Here is a 27,368-nt window from a genome sequence, read left to right as displayed (position 1 = left end):
GGGATCCACGGTCTGATCTCTTGGTGATATTACATAACCATGATCCTTAGCCTGCTGCACTTCGAAAGTTATCTATCACTGCGGGTTACTTGAGCATAATGACATTAGGTAATGTCTTTGTCGACCGATCCATGTCGAAACACGTGTCCATCGATATTAGGAATAAACGTTGTTAATTTTAATAGTCGATATGACCAGACGTGTTTATTTCAAAAACACACATATGTAGCTTTGTAAAAAAAAATATCAAATATCCCACAATTAGATGTAATTGGCGCTGAAAGTGTAAGTGTCCTCCCCCGCTGCCAGGGTCCATTTGGTTTGATCCTACCTGGCGTAAAGTTTCCTTCCGCGTTGAATACAGTGTGAGTGTAACACAAAGAGGGGAGACGAAGGTAAGCGCAAGAGCAAACTCTCGTCTTTAAATTGTTTTTTTACGAGTTATAGTGCGTGTCAGTCTGTGGGAATTACACGACAGCAATAATAGATTAACACCGAGCTAGAAAATGGAAAAAGAGAGGAAATGCTTAGCTCTTTCAGTGATGCATGAACGTTAGCTTAACTGAAGTGCTTACTCCAATGTTACGCAAACTGAGGCTAACTTCTATGTCTTTGGAGCAAGTCGTTTCCTCGGCGTGTACAGGTTGAAATATTTTACATTTAATAAGCTTTGCACATGTCATGTTTCAGCCAACACTGTTTTGTCTCTGTATAAACCTGTATTTTTGACAGTGTAGTGTTTTCAGCCAGAGTTGTCACGGTCCAGGGAATAGTCGGGGCCCTAAAATCCACTCCCGCTGGCTGTCTTGGGTATTTTCCTCTTTTTGTTTGACCGCTGGCATTATTTTGTAAAAAGAAAATAGCTCAGCAGCTATGACATAACCCATTTGAAGGAAATTAAACTGGTGTCTACATTAACTTTCACGTGGGACTCCATACACGCTGTCGGACTCTGGTTCCACCATCCCGACTGTTACACAACTAGCGTTATTTGCTTTAAGCAGAAGACGTGAATTGTTAGGACGAACTCCAGTGAACCTCAATCATGTCTGATTCATTGATCAGCTACATCCCCGGGTGCAACAGCTATTAAAGTGTCTTTTACTTGTCGCTGTTGGCAACTATCCAAAGTCTCACATGATTTTGAATACACCATGTGATAGTCTGTAGTTACGTACACTTGAACAGGGTATACAGTGCGTCTGTCAAGTGTGTGGCTTATTTGGGATAGCTGGTAGTCTTTGGACAACTTCTCCTTGACCACACCGCTAAAACATTAAGTAACATTTGAGCTTAACTTAAGGTAAGTGCTTCTCGATCACGGTCTCTTTTTGAATACATCACTGTGTGTGAAATCAACAAAATGATCAGTAAAAATTGCCTGTGCTTCTGTGTACATTTGTATTCATACATGTAAGACACGCTTTGACCTTGACACAGGAGGTTTTTGTGTGTTCATTTTATGCTGGGACACGTCGTCGGCATGGATACAATATTACAACAGACAGGAGACACTGGTACTGCGTAAACGATGTAGTATGTGGTCATTACCTTCGCTCCTGGATGATCAGACTTAACCTCAGTTGTCAGTTTATTGGGTACATCTTGCTAAAACTAATATTATAATAATATTCTACCCTCATTGATATAAATAGGGTGAACATAATATACCTCTGAGGATAACTTAATACAGTTCAACTGCACCATAAATGCTTAAAGTGTGTGACCACGTAACCACAGCTGTTTCTTGTTTGATCCCAGCTGTGGGACCCTTGTTGCATACATTGCCCCCCTCGCTCCCCCCTTTTTACCTGTCTCCATCTTTACTACTTGCTGTCCAACAAAGGCAAAATAGCCATTTTAAATGATTTAATATAATACCCCTCTCAAAGGCAGGATTTATTGCAGGCCTTTAGTCAGGTTTACCTAATAAACTGGCAACTGAGTGTGTTTGGGTCACTACTTTCAAGACTGATAAATTGGCTGATATTAGGTTTTTGTGGATATATCTTACTTATATGATATGTCAGCTAATGAAAAATCAAATGGCTATGCAGAAATGGCAGAAGTCATTGAGAAACAATGTCACTCACATAGTTTGTCCATCAGAGACCGCTGACTAAGTTACTTTTAAAACTATAAAATGTTCCCCTCAATACATATCACATCTTTCAAATAAACACTTTGTAAGCATAGTTTGTTTGTGAACAGACTTTTATGCCTCTTAAATGTCAATATCAGCCTTTAAAATCCAGAATTGATCATTCCATACATTTGGATGCCATTATAAAACTAACTAGTACAGTTTTCATAGACCAATTAAACAGAACAATGAAGCTGCTGTGTAGCTACAGTCATGATAAAAGCTCTGAGAAAAACTTATGTTCAGTGTCTGATTTAGCTTGAAATGCTTGCTGTAAAGTGACAGATAATCAATTTTTTAAATCTTGTTGTCCAATTATAGACAATGTTCCAGTACAAAATATAACACATAAAACACACTACACTGATTTGTGAACACACCATTGGAACCTTTTATTGAGAAATGACTGACTGCAAAGTGTTTTTGACCATGTTGAGTGTTCATCTGAAAAGCCTTAAATGAACTGTGACTTGTGTACCTACTGGGCTGGCACGCAGGTACCTCTGTACATAAAAGCTCAAGTGATTTATTTGATATGTCCGTGAGTCAGCAGTCCAGAAGTGTGCAAACCAGTGGTTTGTTGAGTGAGCGTACACATTATCGTGTCAAACAGATTGTTCTGTAGTTGTGGACTAGCCAGTTTGCTGGATTAGCCGTAAGATGATCTCATTCTTTTCATTCTTTGAACCTAATTGAAACTTGAGCAGTCAGAACATGAAGTGCTTTCGTGCTCAGTGTGGTAAGAGATGCTTTTTAATGCAAAAAAAAAAATAATAATAATAAAATCCTTGTTTATGGGAAGCAAATGGTCACAGTTTTGTAGCATGTAGAGCCTATTGTCCAGTAATGCTTGCACACATGGCGTCATTGTATGGTATGGCATGTGGACAACTGCTCATGTATGTTAACAGTCATATTGTATGTGCAGCACTTTAACCAGTTTTATGAATCCCCAGTTTTGTTCAGTTTGAATTTAACCCCGAGCCTGTAGACCTGTGACAGACTTTTGAAATGCAGGTTTTAATTAACACTTGCTCTTCCTGCATTTTTTGTTAAACCAGTTCATGTCTAAAGTAGGCACAGGGCAATTTATTCGATGTAAGTTATTACGTAGGTTTTATTTTACTCCTTCTTAGCACCACAGGATGGACTTGCTGGCCAGTGATTTATGTTGGAAATGTCAGGTAGAAACTGGGACATTTATACATGTCATCTGAGAATGTAAACTTGTTTACCCGTTTTGGGAAAAAAATATTAGAACACATGGGTAAGTGGTTAGGTACTACGGTACCTAAATCACCAAGACTGTGCCTGATGGGGGATCAAACACAGCTTCCAAGTGTGTCAAAATATGACTTTGCAGTGATAAATGTGGGGGTGGTCAGGGCTGCTCGAGTGATCCTCAGATTTTGGAAGAGTACATCTCCTCCAGACTTGAAGAAATGGATGAAATCTGTGTTAGAAATAGTATCATATGAACAAATGATAGCTAGAATTAATGATGAAGGTCATGGGATGGTTTTTGTTTCTGCTCATAACGTTGCTGGGACACTGTTGTAACTGTTGGACAATAATATAACTGTACCACTGTGGTTGCTTATGGATATATTATTATGTATTAAGAATACTGTCTGTTCATGCATACTCAAATAAAAACTTAAATTATAAAAAAAAAAGCAATTCATGACACGTTGTGAAAAACAGACAGTAGTCTGTGTAAGGAAGGCATTTAGGGAACATGTACAGGTAAAGTGTAGCGTGTGTAGATGTAGTCAATGTAAGATAATTATTATCATTGCAAGATAATGATGGTCTTCAGTCTGTAAAATAATAAAAAGATATCAAATATCTATTCCCAGAGTAAAAACTGGTGCTTTAGTCTAACCAACAGTCCAAATACTCAAAGAGAAGTGAGGCAAATATTTGATGTTTTTGAAAACATATTTTTGAAAAAATAATAGCTTAGTTATAACCTTTACGAACTTTGTCAATTTTCTTTTTCGATTCCTTTTTTTTTTCTTTTTTCTTTTTTTTTCATGGTAGACTGGTCTAATAGTCGTGTTTGTTCTGTTCTCATGTAGAGCGTCAACATGACAGACATGGATGAGACCACCACCCACACCGAGGCCGAAGAGGAGCCTCTTTTCAGCAACCTGGACCTCCTCCTCTTCTCCCTGGTTGTCGGCCTCGTCATTTACTGGTTCATGTCACGCAAGAAGCCTGAGCCCATCCCCGAGTTCAAGAAGCTCGACACACCGTGAGTATCCGTCACGTTAAAACTGCGTTTTATTTCACATTTTTTAAAGAGTTTGGAGTATTAACTGGTGTAGGAGGAAAAAATTAATGCTGCTGAAAGGTAAAGAAACAGGTTGAAATCCTTATGCTCCTAAATGTAAGGAGGAGGATATATATTGTGTCTTTTACATAGATTGTGCTTTACTTTTAGTCATTGAAGTTTCATGTAACACTGGCTATTGTGTAGATTTCATAGATTCTTCAAGAGATCCATGTTGCATTTATCTTTTTTTAATTTGGTCATATCCTGCTTCCAACTCTTAATATTTTTTTAACAAAATATGATGAAGGCAAATGCTACCTTTAATTCTTAGCAGATATATGATGAGGTGTTTCACGGTTCTTTTTACGAAAAAAGGTCAAATAAAAAAGCGTGTTCTCTTATCTCACCATATAAAAGAAGTCTGTTTTACACTTGTTTTTACTGCAGGTTTAGGGCCTTATGGCTACGACTTTGGACATCAGAAATTTTGCGTTTTCTTACGGCGATACCATGCTGCTAGGACGGCTCATGAAACGATTATCAAATGAAAATTAGCTCCTCCATTACTTGTGAAGTGTTAGCCCGTCAGCCACACTGTAAAGTCATGTGTTGACTCATATTTAAAGAAGCTTTACTTTTAGGAATCAAGTTTATCTTGTTGCCTCTATGCTATCTTGTACTCATCTAGGAGCTGGTTTTGACACCAGTACTTTCTGTTGAACAAACCTCCCAAAGAGACGCAATATTTACTTTGATCCACACAAGATTTGTTGCCCAAAAATTGTCACACACACTGTAGTTCATGTAAAAACTGTTAAATGCTGTGTTATGATATGGAATTCCAAAAGACATGTTTTTCTGCAGTTGAAATTAATATTTTCATTGATTACTGAGCGGAGTATCTTGGCATAGTAAGATATTACTTTTTTAATTGTTGTGTTTTTGTAATTGGACTTTGCTTATAGTATAGTGTATCTCTAGTTACCTGCAAATGCTTTATTACATATAAGCGGTTGGAGTAGTCACCGTATGAGCCTTGAAGAAAGTGTGTGACAGTGCATAGCTTCAGGCTTGTAAATGTTCCACCAGTAGTGACCTTTGTTTTCTCTTTGCCTTCAGTGCTCTTTTACACAGTGTCGTTCCCTCAGAAACTTGTCTGATCTCACTCTCCGGCCTGCCTGTCTCTCAGTGCATGTGTGCCTCTCCCTCTCCGCTCCCTCCCCTCATCACTTATCAGTGGAGTTATGGAGGCTTGGCTTGGTTTCAGTGGACTCTCCTTCCATTGGCCACACTTTTATTCCCTCCCCAACCACAACACAATTTCTTTGGTCACCAGAGTAAAAGCCACGGGCCAGCAGCAGCCACACTCGCTGTGTGGTTGTGTGAATGGAGACAGTGTTGGAGGCCGAGTGGGGGAGATCCAGGCCATTTGTGCAAAAGCAGGACTTGGAAAGACCCCCCTAGAGCATGTGTTGCCTCGGGAAGAGCATGTATCAGTGCAGGGCGGGAATACAGGAAGGGGAGCATAGAGCAACACAAGCGCCAAGCTGGTCTCCCCTCCCCTTAAAGGGAGCAGTGATTACCTAACTGTTATGAAGGGGGCGTAGTCTTCCATGTCTTTCCTGTGCTTTTGTTTTTGGCTCTGAACCCATTTTGAAAGTTCCCTGGAGAGCAAATGAGGAGGGCTAGCCAAGCTGCTTTTGTGAGTCCTCTCCAAAGGTGGAAAGTTGAGGCAAAAGACAAGCAACCCTTTCTTTGCCCTGAGTTACTTTTTTTTTTCATTCTTTTCCCTACTCCCTTGTTTTTCTTTATGTGTGTGTGTATATGTGTATGCATGTGTGTGTGTGTGTGTGTGTGTGTGTGTGTGTGTGTGTGGGCTGAGCTGAGCTGCTCTGCCATTGGAGTAGCGCCATGTCACAAATGCAATCCTTTTATGATAAATGAGGTTACCATAGCAATGACATTCCCCTTTCTCTCCTCCAGTGAGATGGGGGCGGGAGATACTTGAGAAAAAACTACCATTCACAGCCCCCCCCCCCCCACCTCTCGCTCTCTTAAATGGTCCACCGTGGAGTTGCTCTGATAACCAGCCAAATTCTTAGAATGGCTCTTGTAGACTTTTTCATTCCCAACACCTTTCAGACCAGAGAGGAAAAGGGGCGGGGACAAGGAGGAAGGCATTTTCAGCTCAAGAGTGTTTCAGTGTGTGTTTGTGTGAGTCAAAAGTGTGGGTCTGCAGCTCGGCTACATTTTATGGGAAAGTCAGTTTCCCACCATTGTGTCCTCAGCGGTTGCCAGACACTGACAGGGCTTGTAGGCTGTGTGTGTGTGGAGAACAGACGCTGCTGGTCTCAGAGAGCAGCACAGGAAGAGACAGAGTTCACATCGTGTTTGAAGCCTCTATGGTGAAGCCAGGCAGCTCTTCCAAACCTGCGAGTGTCCGGCTGCCTTTCTGGGCTGGTTTATTTTTCCATCCTGTGGCTGTGGAGTGTTGACGTCCTGCTTTTGATTTTGAGCGTGGCGGCTCCCGGTGTGGCCTAGCCAGTGGTGGTAGTGGCAGTGGCGAGCTACAGGGCTGCATGCCATGGGCTGTGTCTTCTCCCTGCCAGAGGACAGGAGAGATGCTGCTGAAAGGTCAGTAAAAGTGTTTGATTTACTGTGCCCTCTAAGACACAATAAGAGATTTTTTTTTTTTTTTTAATGATTCTTGCTTTATATGGTCATAAACATTTTTCACAGCTATCGTTTAATCCTGCTGTTTGATTTCTTAGCTCAGCTCACACTTAGGTGTGTAAGTGTTTCTTTGACACCTTGTAAAAGTGATTTGTAAATGAAGTGGCGGCTCGTTTCCAAAGTAAACGTTACGCACAGTGCCATTTGCTTGTCTCGAGCACAGACTGGCAAGATAGTGGTTTCAAAAACCATTCAATGTTCCCAGGAGGTTATGTAACAGATGGTCGTAAAATCTGTTTGACTACAAATCCAATTTAATTATTGGGTCTTCTGTTTTTCCCCCTTTTTCCACAAGCTCCTCAAACGCTGTTCAGTGAGTTACAGTGTCAGCCATCATTGTGTCGCACATGTCCAGGATTGTTTCATTTTAGTCAGTAAATAAGCATTGCGTGAGTTTGATTTCCATTTCATTGTGTACCTTTAAAGAGTAAATCTAAAACATGTCATTGATTGTAGCATCATAAGATCACCTCCGCTGGTGAATGAGCCTTGTGCTGCAGAGCAAGACTGAACTGACTCAGTATGCATGTTTGGAAATGTTTAGGTCCTGGAAGAGTTGAATAGATGGAAATGAAATTTGACAGTATATATAAATGCTGATGAGCTCTGAGCTATTCGGGCTAAAATGTAAATTGTTCACCGATGACCGAACGCCAGCGTCCATGCGCTCGTTCACACTCAGATCAGCAGTACTTAAATTCCTGTTGAAAATGTATGATTTGCAAACACAGCTTTGTCTTCTCTAAATGAAGTGGGGCCATTTGTCAACTATGATTTTTGTCCATAAGTTGTGTTTTTTCCTGTATCTTCATTCCATTAAGTCTTTGTACTTTACTGAGATTAAAGAATAAAACTACAATCTAACCCAAGTGAAATGACCAAGGAATGGATTAAAATGTCTGACCGAGCTTGTTTCAAATTTTAATCGAGAGTTTACACTTCGCTCTGTGTGTTTGTGTGCAGTCCTTATTAATCAAGGGGGCCCATTTTTATGGCATGTTGGGCATCAGGCCCACATGCCTGCACTCTGCACACGGCTGCTCTGTGGATGAGAAGAAGAACAGAAAAGAAATCAGATGCTCTTTGTGTGTAATTCCTTCATACTTAATATAGCCCAGATTAAATGTAGCAAATTCATATATCACCTCTATTTCTCTTAGCTTTCATGGCTGTATTATAGCCTTGTGCTTTTGGATATGTGAAATCTGAAAATATATTCACCATTTCTGCTTGTTCTTACATGTAGGCTTTTTATTTTTCTCAGTGCAGACGGAATTGCAGCTGTCCACTCAGACCTTTGATGCTGAATGAAGCGGCGTTGCCTTTTATTTGGCTCGATAATAGATTTTGCTTCCTGTTTCCCTTTTTTTTTTTCCTCCAAACACTGCATTCACATGTGTTGTTTTGATCTGTTCCCATCCTTTAATTACTTCCTGGACAAATCTGGATAAAGATATTGAATTACCGTGAGGTGTACCCTCTTTAATATCACAAATTGCAAACTGTATGCGGATGCTTAGTACGTGCTTGCACATATGGTTACTATGACTAATGCCTGTGTGGCTGCTGAGTCACAGCTCTGCTACTCCCTGTTGTTGTAGAAATAACAAAGAATAGACAGTTTGCTCACGTTGTCCACGTGCTGCACATTTATTTAGATGCTGATTATTTGAAAATGTGTTCACGTCATGCTTGGTCTGAGCAGTAAGGCTGTTGTGGCTTTTGTGCTGTATATCGCAATGAGGCGAATGAATCATCCACATAAAATAATCCATACTGATGTAGGGATGCAATGGTCTGATACTGATATCGCATATTGATGTGATACTGACTCAAATAAATCATTGAAATTGTGAATGTGAATTTATCAGGTTTGTTTGCAGTCGTTTGTGACTTCATTGTGATTTGATGTTTTCATTTTGTTGTGATTTAATGCAGTTGCACTCGAATTTTAATTCCTGATCAATTTAAAGGGCTTACACACATTTCTTTTAACCCAAGTTGCTGGTGCATGATTATTTGTCATTTTAATAATAAATAAGAACTCAGTACATTTCTATCCACCTATTTATTTGTTAAATATTAATATGAAATATATTAATTGTCATTAAACAAAAAACTTCAAACACTCATTTTCTCGGTTTGCTTAGTCATCAGCGCAATTTACAAATCTGATCAGTATGATCACATGTTTGCGAGGTAGATGATAATGTTGACTTATTAACCAGTTCTACTACTTTCTTTACCCAGAAGATGTTTAAGTGTCTCTTTTGAACCGTGTTTACCTCAACTGTCATAGTATTACCGACTCCCGTCTTATCGGTTGGCTCTAAATAAAACTAAAGTTGTAGAGTAAATACATTTTATTGATCCCTTTGAACCCTCTGAGCTCGCAGGGCTACAGTGTACTTCTTCTTTAAGGTATCAGGTTAAACCTTGAATTTGATTATTTGGCCTTTAATTGATGAGGAGTAGTTCCACCTCTCATTACAGCTGATGCATTACATGAAAGTACATTTCCATTTGTAAGGGATGAACGTGGTCATTGCTAAGTGCTAGATAGTTAATGTCATGGTAAAGGACAACTCGACTTGTTAACTTACTTAATAACAAGTCAAATCTGTTTTTATCACAGAGCACCCACCACAAGAGAGACAAGTTTCATCGAGAAAATGAAGAAAACGGTGAGTAATGTTACTGTTAACAAGCATTTCTCTTTTTTTTTTTTTTTCAGTCACGTAACCTTTCCCATAACATGAGCTCAAATCGTGTTCTGTGTCTGCCGTTTCCTTTAGCCAACATGAATTCATTCTCCACGAGCACATCTGTGGTTCCAAAACATGACTCAGGGTTTTCTGTGAATCATTTGGACTTGCAGATATACAGTGTTAAACAGTGTTTCTGTTGTGGCCTTTCACAACATGTTGATTGTTTTTCTCCTCAGCAAATAAGTGGAACACTTCAGCTGAAAAGTGTATTTGTTTTGTTTTGTTGGTTTTTCAGCCTACAGCCTACAGCCTGTAGTTGAAAGCCAACACTCATTTTGCTATGATGATACGACCATAACGGTCTCCCTGCTGATGTGACTCTGTGTAGCTGTAGTTTTGACTTTGATGGTCCTCTGTTTTTAAGCCAGCCTTGAGAGAGGACTTCGGTTTTGAATCATGTGGTTTTGGAGCAAATAGTTTGGATACCATGATGGTGGCAGAAGAGAACGTTGGCCCACAGTGCTATTCGATTTTGTCTCTGTTTTTCTGTGTTGTGAATTATCATTGGCAACTTTGTAGGCAAGGACAAAATCCATGTGCAGATTGAGCTTCTTGTTTATGAAAATATAAGCTGCATGTTCTCATGTGTGTTTGCTTTGAAGTGAGTTGAAGTCATCGAACATTGTGCAGTTTTGGGTTGTGTTCATACCTCTGTGTCACATGCAGCAGTGCTCTAGCTGGCAATGCAGCATTTCAGCGTGCTTTCGCCACATATTTTAATTAAATTACAAAAGATCTACTGCATCTGTTGTACTCGCACATGGTCTGTGTCATAAAGCAGCCAGAGATGAATGAGCTTGTTATTGCAGTTGAGGGATAAAGCCTCTTCTTGCACCATGTAAACCTTGTGTTTTTCTATCTGTTTGTAACCAGGGCAAGAACATCATCGTGTTCTACGGCTCCCAGACAGGCACAGGAGAGGAGTTTGCCAACAGACTGTCCAAAGACGCGCAGCGGTACGGCATGAAAGGAATGGCTGCCGATCCAGAGGAGTATGACATGGTAATTTGCATCAGTGGAAAAACATCCAAACCACAGAAGCGAAACTAACAAGAGCTCGTTCTTTTGGATATTACTCACGATAGCTGTCGGTTATTGTCGCAATGATTTGTGAACAGATTATGAACTACGTGTCACTGAAGTGCTTAAGACTGTGGATAATCTGATTCTGCTGCGATGTCCAGACATGAGACTTCAGTGATTTTGATGAAAATGTAAAACATGAGCCAAGCAACAGTTTCTAATAACTGCAAGTGTAATAATTATTCTAATTATAAATTCACTGTGATAAAATGAAACATGTCCGGGCAAGTGAGTCCGTAAACACCCAAGGACAACACACACTCATATCAACATGTGTCCGCTGTCAAAGTGCACAATGTTATGACGTCAGGCTTTCTCCGAGAATGTGTTGCAACACTGAGAACCAGTGATGAACCATATAACCAATGATAATGTGCTTTTTATATTACAGAATAATATGTGAAAATGATTAGTTTTCCAGTGCTCACTGTCTGATTCTGCTGGCTCATGTTCCAGGGGGAGCTGTCACGTCTGTCAGAGATTGAAAACTCCCTCGCCATATTTTGCATGGCCACCTATGGTGAAGGAGACCCAACAGATAATGCCCAGGACTTCTATGACTGGCTGCAGGAGAACGACGATGAAGACCTCTCGGGACTAAACTACACTGTGAGTGTATTTTCGCTTAAAAATTAGTCGAACTGTTTATAGATTTTTGATGAAAATAGTTGCAGATGAATTGACTGATCACTTAACGGGCTCGTCTTTGCAGCTCAGGTTTCATGTTCAGGTTCCAAACTTAATATGTATGAGAGACTTGTGTTTTTCAATGTGCACATTTTTTATATAGCTTCTGTTGTTGCATGGAAATTTGAACAGCCAGCTCTGACTAATGGGATGCAAAGGCTGGATTTGAATTACTCACATATAAATTCACATTTTGTTCACTGTCACTGCTTCACTACCTGTTCATTTTAGGAGTCACGCTATGTCAGTTTGCGTGTCTATCCCGCTGACACACAGCACACAGGCTTCACTAACACGAGCTGCGTCGGCCTTTGTGTGCATCGTGAAAGAAAGGGCTTTGTGTGTCGTGTGTGAGTGTGTGTGTGTGTGTGTCATTGTTGGGGTGCGGGGCCTCTGGCCTCATTTGAGTGAAGAAATTGATTGTGGGAAATCTAGTTAAATTCTTGGGCACAGTCACGCCCTTCCTCTTGTATTTTATCTAGTCTGTATTAGAGTGACTGCATGCGTTACAGCCACTGAGAGATTTTTTTGGATCTCTTGTGAGACATTAAGTTTGGCATGTTGTTCTCATTTTGTTTTTGACTTGATACTGTGTTCACCCTTGAACCAAAAGCAAACATCTGCATTGTTAAATTATTAACTTTTAGGGGTATAAATCGCGAGTTTTATCATAATACCATATTACATTGATTCTTTGGACGACGATAAGATATTTGTTGATATTGCTGACAGTCTTCCATGGAATAATTTAGGTTCAATTCAAGGGCTTGTGATTGATATGAGAGGATAGTATATGCCCTTTTAACACGAGTTGCGTGGTGACCAGGATAGCTGAGTGGAACAGCTGTCTTGAGAGTCACAAATCTGAGCAGTCGGTAACAGATCTTGAGAGAAAGGGGGAGACGGTTAAAAGACAGACATACAGACATCATCACGCGCTCTCTGGCTGCCTGGTTGATCGCTATCTCCCTTCACACAAGGCAAACAGTGAAGTGATGTTTTTTCTGACTCCCAGTTAATACCTGCTGTGAGATTGTGTGTTTGTGGCTGAGATGAACTTTGGCTTGGGTCCGCCTGCAGCACAGCCCTACCAGAAGTTGTAACCTATACCTGTAACTCTTAGCTTGCTTTACGAACAACAAACTCAGAATTTGAATACAATACAGCAATTTTAGCATGTATGAAATAATCTATTGTTGGAATACTCACTTTTATTGACAGGTGCTCTTAGCCATTAGCAAAACACATCCACCTGATCTCATGTTGGAAACACAGCTGAGGATGGGGGGGGTTGTTTTCAATGTCAATGTTTTCAGTCTGCATTGATGATATCGCATCCAGATCAAAGGATCGTGGCTCCCCTCTTAACTTCATAAGACAATTTCTGTCTAAATATTGATAACTGTAAACCACAAGTTCATCATGTACTTTTATTTTCTGTCTGTTTGGATCCAGATTTGGCCAAGGCCACATGCTGACGGTGTCTCACTTTGTCCTGTTCTGTCTCCAGGTATTCGCTTTGGGCAACAAGACATATGAACACTACAATGCAATGGGAAAATATGTTGATAAAAGGCTGGAAGAACTTGGGGCCAAGCGCATCTTTGACCTCGGTTTAGGGGACGATGATGGCAAGTAAGTGACCTGCAAATTCTCTGCACCAAAAAAGAAATGACAAGTAAACGTTTCTCTTGGTGTAGAGGTGTTCAGTGCACCATGAAAAACGTGAGCCCTCACTGTAATGCAACCCAGTGTTTACCCCAAAATCATAAAGGGGCTAATATCAAGAATATCTATATAATGAATAATAACAATCGTCATTATATTTGCTGCATCAAACATGTATTATTGATTGTAATACAATTGTCTTTCAGTCTGGAAGAGGACTTCGTTTCATGGAGAGAGCAGTTCTGGCCGGCCGTCTGTGAGCACTTTGGAGTGGAAGCCTTAGGAGATGAATCAAGGTTCATTCACATCATCATTTCAAGCTTTTACTGCTTTTCAGTTTTCACCATACTGCCACCGTTCTTAATTTGTCTTACCTTTACTCTGAAGCTTTTCTTTACCAGCACTAAGATCTTCACTGTCGTCACTGTGTCTGTTTGGAGCGTCTGAAGGGGCTAACTTCAAACTGTTTTCCCCTGCAGCATACGACAGTACGAGCTGAAAGAGCACACAGACATCAACATGAACAAAGTGTACACAGGAGAGATCGGCCGCCTGAAGAGTTTTGAGGTCCAAAAGCCGTAAGTACTGTAGCAGAGACGCTGTTCTTCATCACCAGAACTCATTCTTCATCAAAGTGCTGTCTGCTCACATTTCACCCACAATTACAACCCACTGTGAAGTTTACTGAAGATCACTTTCTAAAAATCAAGCTTTCTGCCCCCTAGTGGACATGAGAAACACACTTCTGCAGCCTGTTTTAATCAAATTATAATAAGTCATTTATTTAATGGATTAATGGATTGCAGTAATTTTTTTTATTCAGTTGAGATTTCATGTCTCTTCTGTGACTGCGCTCAGCCTTTTGTGATTGTATTTTCACATTTCTGTTGCTCTTTTATCTCTTTTTAGGCCCTTTGATTCGAAAAACCCCTTCCTGGCCCCGGTCACTGTCAACCGCAAACTCAACAAAGCTGGTGATAGACATCTCATGCACCTGGAGTTAGACATAACGGGCTCCAAGATCAGGTGAGACTGGATGGATACGTCCATTGTATTGTTATATATTCTTTTTTTCATAAACCCAATGCCGTACAACTGGATGAAAAACTCTGATTATTGTTCAATTTTAAGGTTTTATGAATACAGGTCAAAGTCTCAATTTACCACATTGTGTGCTTTCAGATATGAGTCAGGTGACCACGTTGCTGTTTTCCCCACAAATGACTCCACTTTGGTGAACAAGCTGGGACAAATCCTTGAAGTGGACCTTGATGTGGTTATCTCTCTCAACAACCTTGACGGTGCGGCACTGAAAGCGTGAAGCACCTTGACTTGACCAAACCTTCTCACGAAACCTTCCCCTCATATCTCTGCTCGCAGTATCAGCTCACTCAATGCATATGGATGGGATATTGTTTTATTACAGCAATTAGGTGTTATTGCAGGAATATTTCAGCTGTAATTTGTGGTTGCGTAAGTGATCATTAAGGCAGTCCTTGTTGAGTGTTTGACATTATAAAAAATTACAGGAAATGCTTCATAATGATGGACTTTGTGCACGGTCCGCAGTGTTGAACAGAAATAAATGATCTGAAGGTCAAAGTGTCAGGAAAATGACATTTAATGTTTTGCCCTTGATACACATTTTCTTTTCCTTCTAGATACCAATACTGAATCTGCTTTATGTATTTTCAGAGGAGTCTAACAAGAAGCACCCTTTCCCCTGCCCCACCACCTACCGCACGGCCCTCACTCACTACCTGGACATCACACACCCTCCTCGCACAAACGTCCTCTACGAGCTGGCACAGTACGCCTCTGACCCCAAACACCAGGAGAATATGCGCAAGATGGCCTCCTCCTCACCTGAGGGCAAGGTCAGTGCCAGGTTCATGCATGGAGACCGTTACACTGCATACAGATACTTGTGTTTTTTCAACCACCTTCTACCTCGAATACTTCATGTTATTGTCTTTCTGTTGCTGCCTCTCCATAGGCACTCTACCAGAGTTGGGTGTTGGATGCCAGTAGAAACATCCTGGCCATCCTGGAGGACATGCCTTCTTTGAAGCCTCCCATTGACCACCTGTGCGAGCTGCTGCCTCGTCTCCAGGCTCGCTACTATTCCATCGCCTCCTCCTCAAAGGTAATGCCCTGTTTAAATCGCCCAAGATAGACAAGAGTCATATCCTTTTTTCCTTTTGTGAAAGACTTCATTTGTAGAAATGCTGCCACAAAGACACAAATACAGTCAGCTGTGAGAATTAAAGTAGAGATCTGTTGGTAACTCCCGTGTTCTGTAGGTTCACCCCAACAGCGTGCACATTTGTGCTGTAGTGGTGGAGTACAAAACCAAGACTGGCCGCACCAACAAGGGAGTCGCCACCAACTGGCTGATGAACAAAGTGGTCAGCGACAACGGCCACAAGTCCACCGTTCCCATGTACATCCGCAAGTCTCAGTTCCGCCTGCCCTTCAAAGCCACCAACCCAGTGATCATGATCGGCCCTGGGACAGGAATCGCCCCCTTCATGGGCTTCGTCCAAGAGAGGGCCTGGCTCAAAGAGCAAGGTACTTATAGACGCTGTGGGTCGTGTGTGTGTGTGTGTGTGTGTGTGTGTTTATCTAATCTTTGTGTGTGCAGTTGTTTCTGACAATTACTTGATCAGTTATATTCTCAAAAGCCTCAGTGGAAGAGGCTGAATGGAATAATCAGCAGGTACAAAATAACCAGTTCTTTGTTTTGTTTCGTCTCCTTATATAGGAAAGGAGGTCGGAGAGACGGTGATGTATTTCGGCTGCAGACATAAGAATGAGGATTACATCTACCAGGAGGAGCTGGAGGAGGCAGAGAAGAACAATGTTCTAACGCAGCTTAATGTCGCCTTCTCCAGAGACCAGGAGCACAAGGTACGGCTGTTGTTCCTCACTGCTGGTCCCTCAGAGGTGGAGCTAGAAGCTGCTGGGACTCAAACATACTTCAGCTTATTGAGCGTACCTGGTTGGATTAGGGGAATTTGTAGGTTTCAGTGTCCTTGTTAGTCATTGTTTAGTTCAGAAAAAAACGTTCCAGGATTTTATAGTAGAGGTGTATCTCAATTTGTGCAGTTGTTTCCTGGTCATCAACAGATTAAGTCTTACATAGCAACAAGAATGGTATTCAGATAATTGATGTTTGGGTAAAGTAGCGCTGTGTGCCTTTAAACATACAGCTAAAGACGCACACACGAACAATGTTTTCGCTTTCCATTTTCAAAATAAAGGTGTACGTGCAGCATCTCCTGAAGAACAATAAGGAGAACCTATGGAAGCTGATTCACTCAGACAACGCTCATATCTACGTCTGTGGGTAAGTCACCCTTTTGCCCAGTGAAAAATTCCAATTAAATATCATTTATTCAAAAAGATTGAGCCTTTCTTCACTTATTTATGTTGTGAAAGAATTCTGGAGTGAGTTGTTGAGTATTGGAGATTGTAACTCATATCAAAATTGACCGTTTGTTATTATAGAAACAGGAATTTACACACAAGGAAAACAAAATTAATGAAATAACCCTTTTGGAAGTCAATATTCTCTCTGTAAATTCCTCATGATTGAGAAGTCAAAAGCAGAGTTTGAGGTGAATGTTGTTGCTGGCTGAAGATCAGTTTTTGTTCTTTTTTTTTTTTTATTAATGAGCCATATTTAATAAACAATATTTAAAAAAACAGCACTAAAACAAAGGCGACCACATGTCCAAAGTGATCTCTTTCCTGATTTTAGGGATGCCAGGAACATGGCTAAAGACGTGCAGACGACCTTCTATGAGATCGCAGAAGAGCTGGGAGCCATGACGCGCAGCCAGGCCACAGATTACATCAAGAAACTGATGACCAAGGGACGCTACTCGCAAGATGTGTGGAGTTAAAGAGCCTCACTCGGCCTCAGCCTCACTACTCAAGTTGTGGTTTTAAATGTTCTCTTTTTACTGTGTGTCTTGTTTTATCAGGACTGAATATAAAAACATGAAACACTTGCTCATCACCCCTGTTCATGAGCACTACAGGTAGCAGAGCATCATGAGGCAAACCCTACCTCAGCAGGTTTGATATAAATGAATGAATTTGTGTAATTGGGTGTTTGACTGCAACTCTGGCTTGAAAATCATCAACTGAATACGGTGCTCACTTTGAAAAAGCAGCACAGCCGTCTTCATTTCAGATTTAATTGTGATTGGATTATATCAATGAGTCAGTCGGTGCGGCTGTGCAGATTTATCAGCTGATGACAGCTCAGAGTTGAAAAGCCATCTGTTTTGTGGGACGGGGACTCGCTGCGCCCAACCTCTGAATGTACAGAATTATATTTCCACTGTGAATATGAAGATTTGGATTCAGAATTTGCTCATTCACTTTTTCCATCTTGGGATGTTCGTAACTTTGATCTAATTGATAAACGGTTTGTAGTCACACCGCAGCAGGTAACTGTGCATCATACGTGAAGTGAACCTAAGGAGCGCTGTGTGTTCCTGTTGAAGTGTGAACACTCAGAGTAGTTTTAGACATGAAGAGGTTAATGTTTGGTGAGGCAAACCGCCATCATAGGTACAATTATGTTTACCTTTGTGTTTTAATGAGGGATTCTGCCTCTTATGCAAAAGTTTCTGTTCATTTTAATCAGTAATGGTGACTTTTTGAGAGGCACAAAAAGTGATGCAAAAGGTAAGACAATTTCTAGACAAAAACATGAGGTTTTGTGCATTTATATTCCCTGTAAAAGCCTGTTTTTGAACATGAGAATGAACATGTAGGTATCCTATATTGGTAAAATGTTAAAACACTTGATATTCTGGCCTTGAAACCAGATCTGCCCTCCCAGATGGTGGTTGTGTATTTTATATGCATCTGACAGGATTATGAAATGTGTTTGTCATGTGGCAGTAACTTGAACATACGACCTCTCCTTGGTTATCTGTAATTTTCTATTATTTCGTCCAGTCATGTGCACCACGACATGGTTGGACCCCCCCCCCAGTGTCTGTCACTGCAGTAGTTTTGTGTGGATATGGGGAGTTTGAGGTGGTCAGCCAAGCAGTTGAAATGCAGCCTGTGCCTTCTTAACACTGCCTTAATAATTAAGTTAGAATTAAAACTCTGACACTTCACTGTCTAATATTTGTTTTCTTCCATGCTTATATTTTGATAGAAAGTCACTTTACCCAGTACTGTCACTTTTTTGTCATTCCATTTTACGATGTAATTATTTGGTTTTATCAAGGCATGCATTTTTTTAAATGAATAAAATTGGAATAATCCGTCATGTTAATTACTTTTTGGGATTAAATAAGGTTTTAGGAGATTTCAGGCATGGCTGTAGTTGAATATGAACAGAACATATTCAACAACTTGGACACTTACACTAAACATGACCTATGTGAGGGAAGTATCGTAGCATTATTCTTTTACAGAATAGCTGTGAGTGTAGGACCATCAGTCCAACTCTGAGTATATTTTAGTCTGAACTCTAGCAGGTTGTTATCTCCACCATCTGTTGGTCATTTGTCATGACAATTCTGCTCCATCAGTCCTAATATTCACAAGACAGTAATGTTGAGAGATTAAAATCACACAGGCCCACAGACTGTTTCTGTTTTAATTGAATCAGCAGCTCCTCCTATCGAGAGTGACTCTCAGTAACCCTACCAGCAGCCTGTTCCAAGAAGCAAGTGTACTGACCTGTCTGTTTAAGTTATTGGAACAAAACACCAACTCCCCCCAGATCAAGGACTGATGTGATCAATCCTGCTCCGGGTTCCCAAAAACTCATTGTCATAAACACACTTTTATATTGTAATTAAAAATGTTGAGCATTTCCTCACTAGACCGTCATTCTTTCATGCCAGACATGCTGAGTTGTCAAAGCAAGAACAGGTTGAACTAGTATCGTTCCTGATGACCGGTAATGTTTCAGTGAAGTCTCCCAGTAAGTCACACAGGGCTCTGCAACTAAGCACAGATTCAGGACCTTGAAACGGACACATCTAAATGGAGTACAGGCACCAGCTGATAGAATTGTTAATCAACACTCAACACTGATTTTTATTTATGTATTATAATTTACCTCAAGATCTGCACAGCATACATTGCCCTCTGTCCTCAGACTCTGGATTCAAATAAGGGAAAACTTTTAATGGGGAAAATGGAAGAAACCTCAGGGAAAGAAATAGAGTGGGGACGCCTCTCTCAGGACAGACATACAGGCGAGAGACATGAGAGCATGCAAACCAAGTCAAAAATGTTGTATGAAAAGGGTTGTTTGGTCACTCATGTACACACAGACAGCCTTGTGTTTGTCATATTCAGACAGTTACATTGCATTGATTCACATTCATTAGCCTTATCCTAAGCTTAACCAAAATCAAGTCTTAACCCACAAATGAAAGGATTTACCTTGTGTGCCACTGAGATGAATGTGTTAGTGTGAGTAGATTCTTGTCCCCACAACATAATAAATATGCGACAATGAAAAAGATTAATACAATTCAGCCTAATATCTTTTCAAACTTTCTCAATTAACAAAGGAGCACTGAATACTGTACAGTTTTACGTGGTATTTAGGTTATTTTCAGCATTACTCTTTCATCCTCACTACTGTGAACCAGTAGGTGGCGGTGCTGTAACTCAGCTCTGGATGTGAGCTGTGCGTTCAAACAGGAAAAGAAGAAGCTGCATAAGGGAAGTGCCGCAGTGTGGTGAGCTCAGTCCTGTGGCGCTACGCAGATGTCAACCTGGGTTTTTATCAGCTAATCAGAAGAAACATAGTTCGTTGTGTTTTTAACATATATATATCGGCACAGAATGGCCACTGGTAAGTCAGCACTCCTTTTTAGTATGTGTCGATTTTGTGTGTATTTTTTGTATGGATAATGAAAAGTAGGTCGAATAGCATTGGAGCTATTAGTTAGCAGACAACCGCGAGGCCAGAACATGGGCTGCGTCTATTTCATGGAACATGGCTCGTCGTTTCTGCGTAGAAGTACGTTTATCGGGAAGTTCAGTGAAAATTTTTTGTAGAGGGGAGTTTACTCTATGATTACACTCGAGTGTGGATTTATCGAGGATTGCGCCGCACTGTTCGTATATGGAAATACTGCTGTAGACAGTGGAAGGCCTTGTGTCGGCTAGCTAACTTAGCCCCAGGTGCCTGCTAGCGAACATGAATGTGTCTTTGTTTATGCCGATGCTATTGTTTACCACCTGAACAGGAAACATTTTGCGCCACTTGGGCAGATGTGGTTTTAGAACAAGTTTGCACAGTTTAGCGAGTTTCTTTGGAAGCAAACTTTCCAAAGAATGGGCATAATTTTTAAGCTCCTGGTAGTTTTGTTGCGTGATTTAGCCCGAGCCGAGACTAAGTGACCGCCATTTTTAGTGGGTTGGCGTGGTGACGGGCCCGTTTCCGTGCAGCTGTCCTGCTGAACGTGACGCCCACCCTCTGCTGCCTTCAAACTACAGATTCATCCTGAAATGCTTAGTCACCATCATTTGGGAAACATACTTTTCTTCTTCCGGTCAACCTTTTACAACTTTAAACCACTGCTTTGTGTCTCTTTCAGATTCAGGCTACGGTGGCTCGCAAAGGTAATGTACAAACAAACGAGCCTCACATTAATTGAATGTTCATATATATGTAAATATAACCACTTCTTGGATGCATATGAAGCATGACACTAACTGCTGATATCTTGTGTCTAGCTATGGATCATATGGCGGTCAGCAGAGTGGACAGGTAAGCCCATTCCTCAAATGACTGTCAGCCTGTTCGCTGTCAGAATCAAGTTTTATGTCAACGAACTGGTCTTTCTGTTTGACAGGGTTATGGCCAAGGAAATGGCGGTAGCTCTTATGGGGGACAGAGTTATGGTGGCTATGGACAGCAAGGTGTGACGCCAGGTATAGTATGTCTAGATTTTCAGAACAGCAGTTGTTTGGCAAACCAATGAATATTGCACTGATGCCTTTCTAATTTGTTAAATCCTCACGTAATTATTTTTAATGTTTAGATGCAGTTTTGTGAATTGTCTTTTTGACTCATCTCTGTATTTTGCCAGGCGGATATAATCAGCCTCAACAACAGAGCTATGATAACTATAGCGGACAGGACTCGACTGGGTAAGACACTCATCTCACATTATTCAGGGACCGTCTTAGGTTGAGTGAGTGCTCTGAGTTGTCTGAGCCTCATGAGTCTCACTGACTTTCTGTGTTTTTTGTCTCAAGGTATGGAGACAAGACTTATGGGCAGCAAGCTTCCTATGGTGGCCAGAGCCAAGGGGGCGACAGCTATGGACAGCAAAGTTCTTACGGTGGCCAGGGACAAGGTGGAGGGGGTGGCAGTGGCGGCGGTGGCTATGGAAGATGGAGTGAAGGTATGAATAACTGGAACTTAAATATACACACTACACATACATTTTGAAAGAACATATGAACGTGACACAAGGTCCTCATTAAATCTTTCTTTGCTCCAGGTGACAGTGGCGGTCAGGGTGGAAGGTTTGGACGTGACCAAGGAGACCGCTCAGATGGAGGGGGCTACAGAGGCCGAGGCCGCGGTGGCTATGACCGTGGTGGTTATGACCGTGGCGGCTATGACCGCAGTGGTGGATACGACCGTGGCGGATACGACCGTGGCGGAAGAGGTGGACCTCCTGGTATGGGGTAAGTTGCATAGTGCCACTGCCCCCAAGGTACCTCCTATACACTGAAATATGAGAAATGACTTGTTGCCACTCAACACATCATCACTCATGAACTTCACACCATCCACCTTGATGATTTTCACCACTCATCTGCTTTGTGCTCCAGATCCTCAAACTGTTTTTCGTTTTTGTTTTCCCAAAACCTGGTTTATCCGAAGTTGTCACAGATCACATAAGTAATATTCACTACCCCTCTGCATTGTGCTCCAGGTTCCCAAACTGCGTCAGTGTTTTTTTCCAAACCCGATTCTCCTGGAGTTTTTAAACAAGTCTGTCTAATCCACATTGCTGTTGAGATCAAATGATGGGTGCTTACACACAAGTGGTGGTTAGATGGAGGTTAAAGATGAGATACTTGACCCAATGGGGATCTGCTCGTTATCACTGGGTTTCCAAGTAACTGAATGGAGACTGAACATACCTGCTCAAAATGGAGCTTTAAAGGCAAAAGAGACCTGGTCTTGCTGATCATATTACCCCTGACCTGGTGACAGAGTTTGTCCCAACAGCCGGCAATTTTTCGATAAACCACGAAGGGGCACCTTGTGCCTTTTTCCCCTTCCTTTTTTCCTATTTTTTTTTTTTTCTTTTAATCAGTCTGTATAGTATTAATCAAAACATTGAAGCATTGAAAAAGTTAAGAACTCTACCTGAAGACAGTTTCTGTAACGTGAACAGTGCTGCAGCACATCATTAAGATATGACACAGTTCTTTCTTAGGCACCGAAAACTTGTGCTCCACTCTGAGCTAAGCACATAATGTGAGTCATCTTTTCACCCTTGTGAATGGACCCATTTCCTCCCTGTAGTACCTGCAAAGGTAGCACTTTGGTACAACGTAAAAGCTCCACACATTGGTCCACCAGGTAACGCCGTGAAGCCGACTGGCACAATAGACTCTTGTCTGTTGTATATTTGTTCTGCGTTATCTATATTCTTAGACCATGGCAGTCTCTGATTCAGACGAGAACTTTTCTGTCACATTTTGTCATTTGATCTTGATCCAAACAGTGGGGAATTTTTGCTGTGCTTCCATCTTATTTTTTTTTACTGTTACTATCAAAATTAGAGTTAAATCTCCAGCAGCCATATTTTTTCAATTGCTAGAAACTCAGCTTTGGTGTGTTTCTTGTGCTCTGAGGACCACATAATGGTTTTTGAACAAAGGAAACTCCGCTGAAACGATGCCCTTAGACCTGGAGCCCACATCTTCAGCTGCTTCGCATTCAACAGGTTTCATTCAAGTGTTGTATATTTGACAATGGCGAACATGTGTGTTGTGTTAACATGGATCTACATTTTATACTACAGGTATTCAGAGTGATTGAACTAAAACTTGGACCTCAGTTAAAGGATCTCATAAACGCACTCAGTGGAAGATTGCTTATCAGTTCCTACACCCCTTTCACAACAATTTGGCCTTATGTTTTGTTTTGTTTTTTTTTAAATTTAGCTGGTTTTCCAGCTCTTGGTAGCCAATCCGGTCATGTAAAAAGAAAAAGTGCCCAATTCTCTGTAAATGGTGACCCGCTGACATGTAATAATTGTCTTCACTCGTCTGCCTGACGTCAGAGCTGCCTAGTCGTCTGTCCATTGATCTCTAATGTCAAAGACTAACGCATTCCTCGTGTGAGACATTTCCACCATAGTCGCACACGCTGGCAGGAGTGCAAACTGATGGGGATGTAGGGGAGCTTTGAGCTCTCAGTTGGGACAAAGGAAAAGCCATCATATCTCCAATTTTTCCTCTGCAGAGGTGGTGACCGTGGTGGCTACAAAAATTACGGTGGTAAGTGACGAGCATCAGAACTGTGTCGGTGGGGGAGGAAAGAACTTGAGTTAGCAAAAAAGAGAGGGGGATTAAAAAAAAAAAAATCTCAGTGAATGCCACCATTTTCATGTCCAGATCCCAAAGGACTCCACCTATTATTCTTAGCAGGAATTCTCATAAGTGACTTCAGATATGGTAAAGAACATGGAGCCTGAGTTGTAAAATAATGGTATTGTTGCATGAAGACAAGGGCTGATTGTAAATGACAGAGGTGTTCCCAGGACGAAGGAGGAGAACTTTCTAAAACTGGAGACTTTTTGGTGGTTTTCTTTTCTGGTGTAAGCTCAAAAAAACAGAACAGTTCTGTTCTTGTTGCAAGGTGTTGGTATGTGGCGCAGCGGTATGAAAACACCCATCAGAGAGCTGTAAACATGGACATTTGTTTAATTTTCTTTATCATTATGCATTGATAGGGATGAAGTTAATTATTTGTGTGAAAGCGTGCGGACAGTTTAAGATTTCTTGCTCAAGCATTGTCTTCCTCCTCTCCTCTGTTTTACAGGCTCTCGAGACTACGGCTCAAGGGATGAACCAGGTGAAACTCTTTGATCATTACTTGTGTTTTGCCTCTGCCTGTGAGATGAGCACAGTAAATCCTCACTGGTTGATCTCTGTATATCCTCATCACTGACGTCTTCTCTCCTCTGATGTCTTCCACAGCTGGTGAGCAGGACAACTCTGACAACAACACAATCTTTGTCCAGGGACTGGGAGAAGATGCCACGGTTCAGGAAGTGGGTGACTTCTTCAAGCAAATTGGTATCATAAAGGTATTGAGTTGTTCTCTTTGATTTATCAAACGCTGCACTACGATGTGAACACTTCTCTAGTTTGTTACTTTTATGTCACATTGGTATTTTTGAAGCAAATTAGTGAACTCTTAATGAAAATGACACATTGTTTGGTTTGTTGTGTTCAATGTTGTGTGTTCATTTTGTGCTTTTAGGTAAACAAGAAGACTGGCCAGCCAATGATAAACATCTACTCTGACAAGGCCACCGGTCGGCCAAAGGGAGAAGCTACAGTGTCCTTTGATGACCCGCCCTCTGCCAAAGCTGCTATTGATTGGTTTGATGGTAAGAGCACAGGCGTGTCTTTGAAGTCCTCATCGTACTGTTTTGTTCAAATCCTACGGTGTCCCTGTACTGGCTTTGTTATCTTTTCCATTTCAGGCAAAGAGTTCAATGGAAAACCCATCAAAGTATCATTTGCCACTCGCAGAGCTGAATTCACACAGAGAGGTGGAAGAGGAGGGGGACGAGGAGGTGGGTATTGATCGAGCTGACGCTCTGCTCAAATGGCAAATACTGCAAGTATGTAGTTTAGAAATAAATTGAAATACTTGTGTTAATGTTGCTGATCTGAAGTTTTTGACCTGGTGCCTTGTGTTAGGTTTCAGAGGTCGTGGCGGTGGAGGAGGACCTAACTTTGACATTAAGGGAGGGGACTGGCCCTGCCCCAACAGGTTTGTCTCTTCATTGCCCCCACTGCCCCATTATTTAAAAAAAAAAAAAAGTTGTAACTAATATACAACTTCAGGGGTTCATTTGCCCTCATGTGTTGATTATATTTCTAAGTATAAAGTGCTCAACTGGTTTTTCCTCTGTCCTCAGCTCTTGTGGCAACATGAATTTTGCACGGCGGCAAGAGTGTAACAAGTGTGGCGCACCCAAACCAGGAGACGCAGGATTTGGAGGTGGAGGTGCGTGTCAGCTGTTTGTGTTCTTAAAAACCACAGAGGATTGAAAATAGCAAAATGTTCTCCTTAAAAAGTTGTTACAGTTTTACTCACAATGCTGTGACTGTTTGCAGATCGTGGAAGCAGAGGTGGTTACGGCGGCGACAGAGGCGGCGGCGGCTACAGAGGCCGTGGAGGTTTCCGTGGGGGAGACCGTGGAGGCTATGGAGGAGGTGGTGGCGGAGGAGGATTTGGTGGGGGCTATAAAATGGGAGGAAGGTTGGTTAATTTTTTGTATTTTATTATATTTTACATGTGAGTTGACCTTCTGCAGGATGGTCCTCGTATGATCTGTGGTTCTTTGCCGCTGTAGTTTCATTGTATGACCAGAAGATGGTGCAGCCTGCCTGAGATTATTCTAAATCTGTAACAAACGCTGTACCCCAATTTCATACTACTGTGCACATTTTTTTAGTATACTGTTTGTAGGAGTTTATTAGATGTTAAAAGGCTGCTGTTGAACAGAAACAGCACACGGCTTCTGATGTATTTTACCACAATGTATTCCAGCTGAGAAGTTGCTCCATTTTCATGTGTAATCATTGCAGAGGAATAGAGTCCAATCAGCAGCACACTCAAATCAATGTTGTTATGCTTACTGACTGATTTGATTATACTTAGACATGGATGTCTGCCTTCTCTCCAACATAATGGAACTAGATGGCACTCTGCTCGAGTTGCTCAACATGCCCCCCAAAAAATAGAGAAAAGCTCAAAAAAATGTCTGTTCAAGGCTCTTCAGAATCACAGTTCTACCCCTGAATGGAGAGACCCACTTTAAATCGCTGCTTATTAAGAGCCAAAGCAGTGAAGTGTCTGGTTTGTAAATATCCATGCTGCCCTCCACTGGGTGTTTTTATGCCCCTGGAGCGTCTCGTGGATTTGAATATTTTGATATATCGCCGCTCACTGAAGGTGAAGTGCTGCGTTAAACGAAGGACGGTCATTTAAATGGAAGCAAATGATGTTATCCATTTACAGATTTAAAAGGCAACGCGGAGGGTGAATGGGAGGGAAACGTTGACGCCATATTTCACCCTCATCTTCGTCTTTCAGAGCAAAGCTGTTTCATTCAATGACAAAAGTGGTGATGGACATCTTTGTCTTTTCCCCACAGAGGTGAACGTAGAGACGACAGAAGAGACCGGCCATACTAAGTGTTGAGCAGGTGGAAACCATTCCAGCCCTGGAGCTCGCCGTGGAGGGAGGGTTTAGTTTGGGGAAAGGACTGGGGAAGGGGATGGATCAGACGTTCTGGTTTGTGTACCTTTTTTTTTTTTTGGTAGCCGGTGCATTCAGGTTCTTCCTGCTCTTCAGAGTGAGGGAGGGGTGTGTTGAGCTACTGTGACGGGACTTTTGGGCTGGTTAGCATGTGGTCAAATGTTTGTTATGATTTGTTATTTTTTTTGTTTTTATTTCTTTGTACATCCTTTTTAATTTCCTCAGATTCTAGTAGCAGGTGTTTTGTGAGTTAGGCTTCGTACCATTTGTTTTGTATGAGCGGAATAAAATATTTTACTTCGGTTCTTTTCTTTTTTTTTTCTTTTTGGTTCTGTTTCCAAAATGATATTAAAAACTGATCTTTTCTCCCTGCTTTGTGTGAGTTTTTACCTCTCAATTGCGATACTGATGACAGTTTATCCAGATAGACATTAAAACCTTCGGCTGCCGTGAGCCGTTCTGAGGGGCGGCGCCGGTGCC

At 41.4% G+C, this 27,368-nt stretch overlaps 2 protein-coding genes across 5 annotated transcripts; both read left to right on the top strand.

Annotated features, from left to right (window-relative positions):
- The first annotated feature begins 347 nt into the window (after window positions 1-347).
- Window positions 348-18,655, top strand: porb (P450 (cytochrome) oxidoreductase b). Of its 3 annotated transcripts, none has more exons than XM_076735363.1 (16): window positions 348-395; window positions 4,225-4,400; window positions 9,790-9,838; window positions 10,796-10,924; window positions 11,462-11,614; window positions 13,203-13,327; window positions 13,567-13,656; window positions 13,840-13,938; window positions 14,270-14,386; window positions 14,543-14,661; window positions 15,056-15,237; window positions 15,357-15,506; window positions 15,664-15,931; window positions 16,125-16,270; window positions 16,624-16,709; window positions 17,124-18,655. In XM_076735363.1, exons 2-16 carry the CDS (start codon window positions 4,234-4,236, stop codon window positions 17,266-17,268), a joined length of 2,025 nt encoding a protein of 674 aa, XP_076591478.1. In that variant the 5' UTR covers window positions 348-395; window positions 4,225-4,233; the 3' UTR covers window positions 17,269-18,655. The 3 variants fall into 3 exon arrangements, with proteins under 3 accessions (XP_076591478.1, XP_076591480.1, XP_076591479.1); XM_076735365.1 differs by lacking the exon at window positions 348-395 and adding an exon at window positions 621-643; XM_076735364.1 differs by lacking the exon at window positions 348-395 and adding an exon at window positions 1,255-1,303.
- A 1,411-nt stretch (window positions 18,656-20,066) lies between these two features.
- On the top strand, window positions 20,067-27,260 carry taf15 (TAF15 RNA polymerase II, TATA box binding protein (TBP)-associated factor). 2 transcript variants are annotated; one of them, XM_076734733.1, is made up of 16 exons: window positions 20,067-20,207; window positions 20,956-20,980; window positions 21,095-21,128; window positions 21,214-21,292; window positions 21,451-21,511; window positions 21,620-21,768; window positions 21,868-22,057; window positions 23,853-23,887; window positions 24,432-24,464; window positions 24,590-24,699; window positions 24,876-25,005; window positions 25,102-25,194; window positions 25,322-25,394; window positions 25,543-25,631; window positions 25,742-25,886; window positions 26,785-27,260. In XM_076734733.1, exons 1-16 carry the CDS (start codon window positions 20,198-20,200, stop codon window positions 26,822-26,824), a joined length of 1,296 nt encoding a protein of 431 aa, XP_076590848.1. In that variant the 5' UTR covers window positions 20,067-20,197; the 3' UTR covers window positions 26,825-27,260. The 2 variants fall into 2 exon arrangements, with proteins under 2 accessions (XP_076590848.1, XP_076590849.1); XM_076734734.1 differs by lacking the exon at window positions 23,853-23,887 and having other exon boundaries at window positions 20,070-20,207.
- The last annotated feature ends 108 nt before the right edge of the window (window positions 27,261-27,368 follow it).

The sequence above is a fragment of the Chaetodon auriga genome, chromosome 7, assembly GCF_051107435.1.
Source record: "Chaetodon auriga isolate fChaAug3 chromosome 7, fChaAug3.hap1, whole genome shotgun sequence".
NCBI lineage: Eukaryota > Metazoa > Chordata > Actinopteri > Chaetodontiformes > Chaetodontidae > Chaetodon > Chaetodon auriga.
Note: the sequence above shows the minus strand (reverse complement) of the source record. Positions and strands in the feature narration are given on the sequence as shown.

What these genes read in the sequence shown, in the direction of transcription:
- porb (XM_076735363.1), top strand. Translation starts at nt 4,234, where the DNA reads ATGACAGACATGGATGAGACCACCACCCACACCGAGGCCGAAGAGGAG. An exon ending in TCTCGGGACTAAACTACACT is followed by an intron (nt 11,615 to 13,202) that starts GTGAGTGTATTT and finishes TTCTGTCTCCAG; the next exon opens with GTATTCGCTTTGGGCAACAA. An exon ending in GGCCTGGCTCAAAGAGCAAG is followed by an intron (nt 15,932 to 16,124) that starts GTACTTATAGAC and finishes CTCCTTATATAG; the next exon opens with GAAAGGAGGTCGGAGAGACG.
- taf15 (XM_076734733.1), top strand. An exon ending in TGGCTACAAAAATTACGGTG is followed by an intron (nt 23,888 to 24,431) that starts GTAAGTGACGAG and finishes TCTGTTTTACAG; the next exon opens with GCTCTCGAGACTACGGCTCA. An exon ending in AGCAAATTGGTATCATAAAG is followed by an intron (nt 24,700 to 24,875) that starts GTATTGAGTTGT and finishes TTGTGCTTTTAG; the next exon opens with GTAAACAAGAAGACTGGCCA.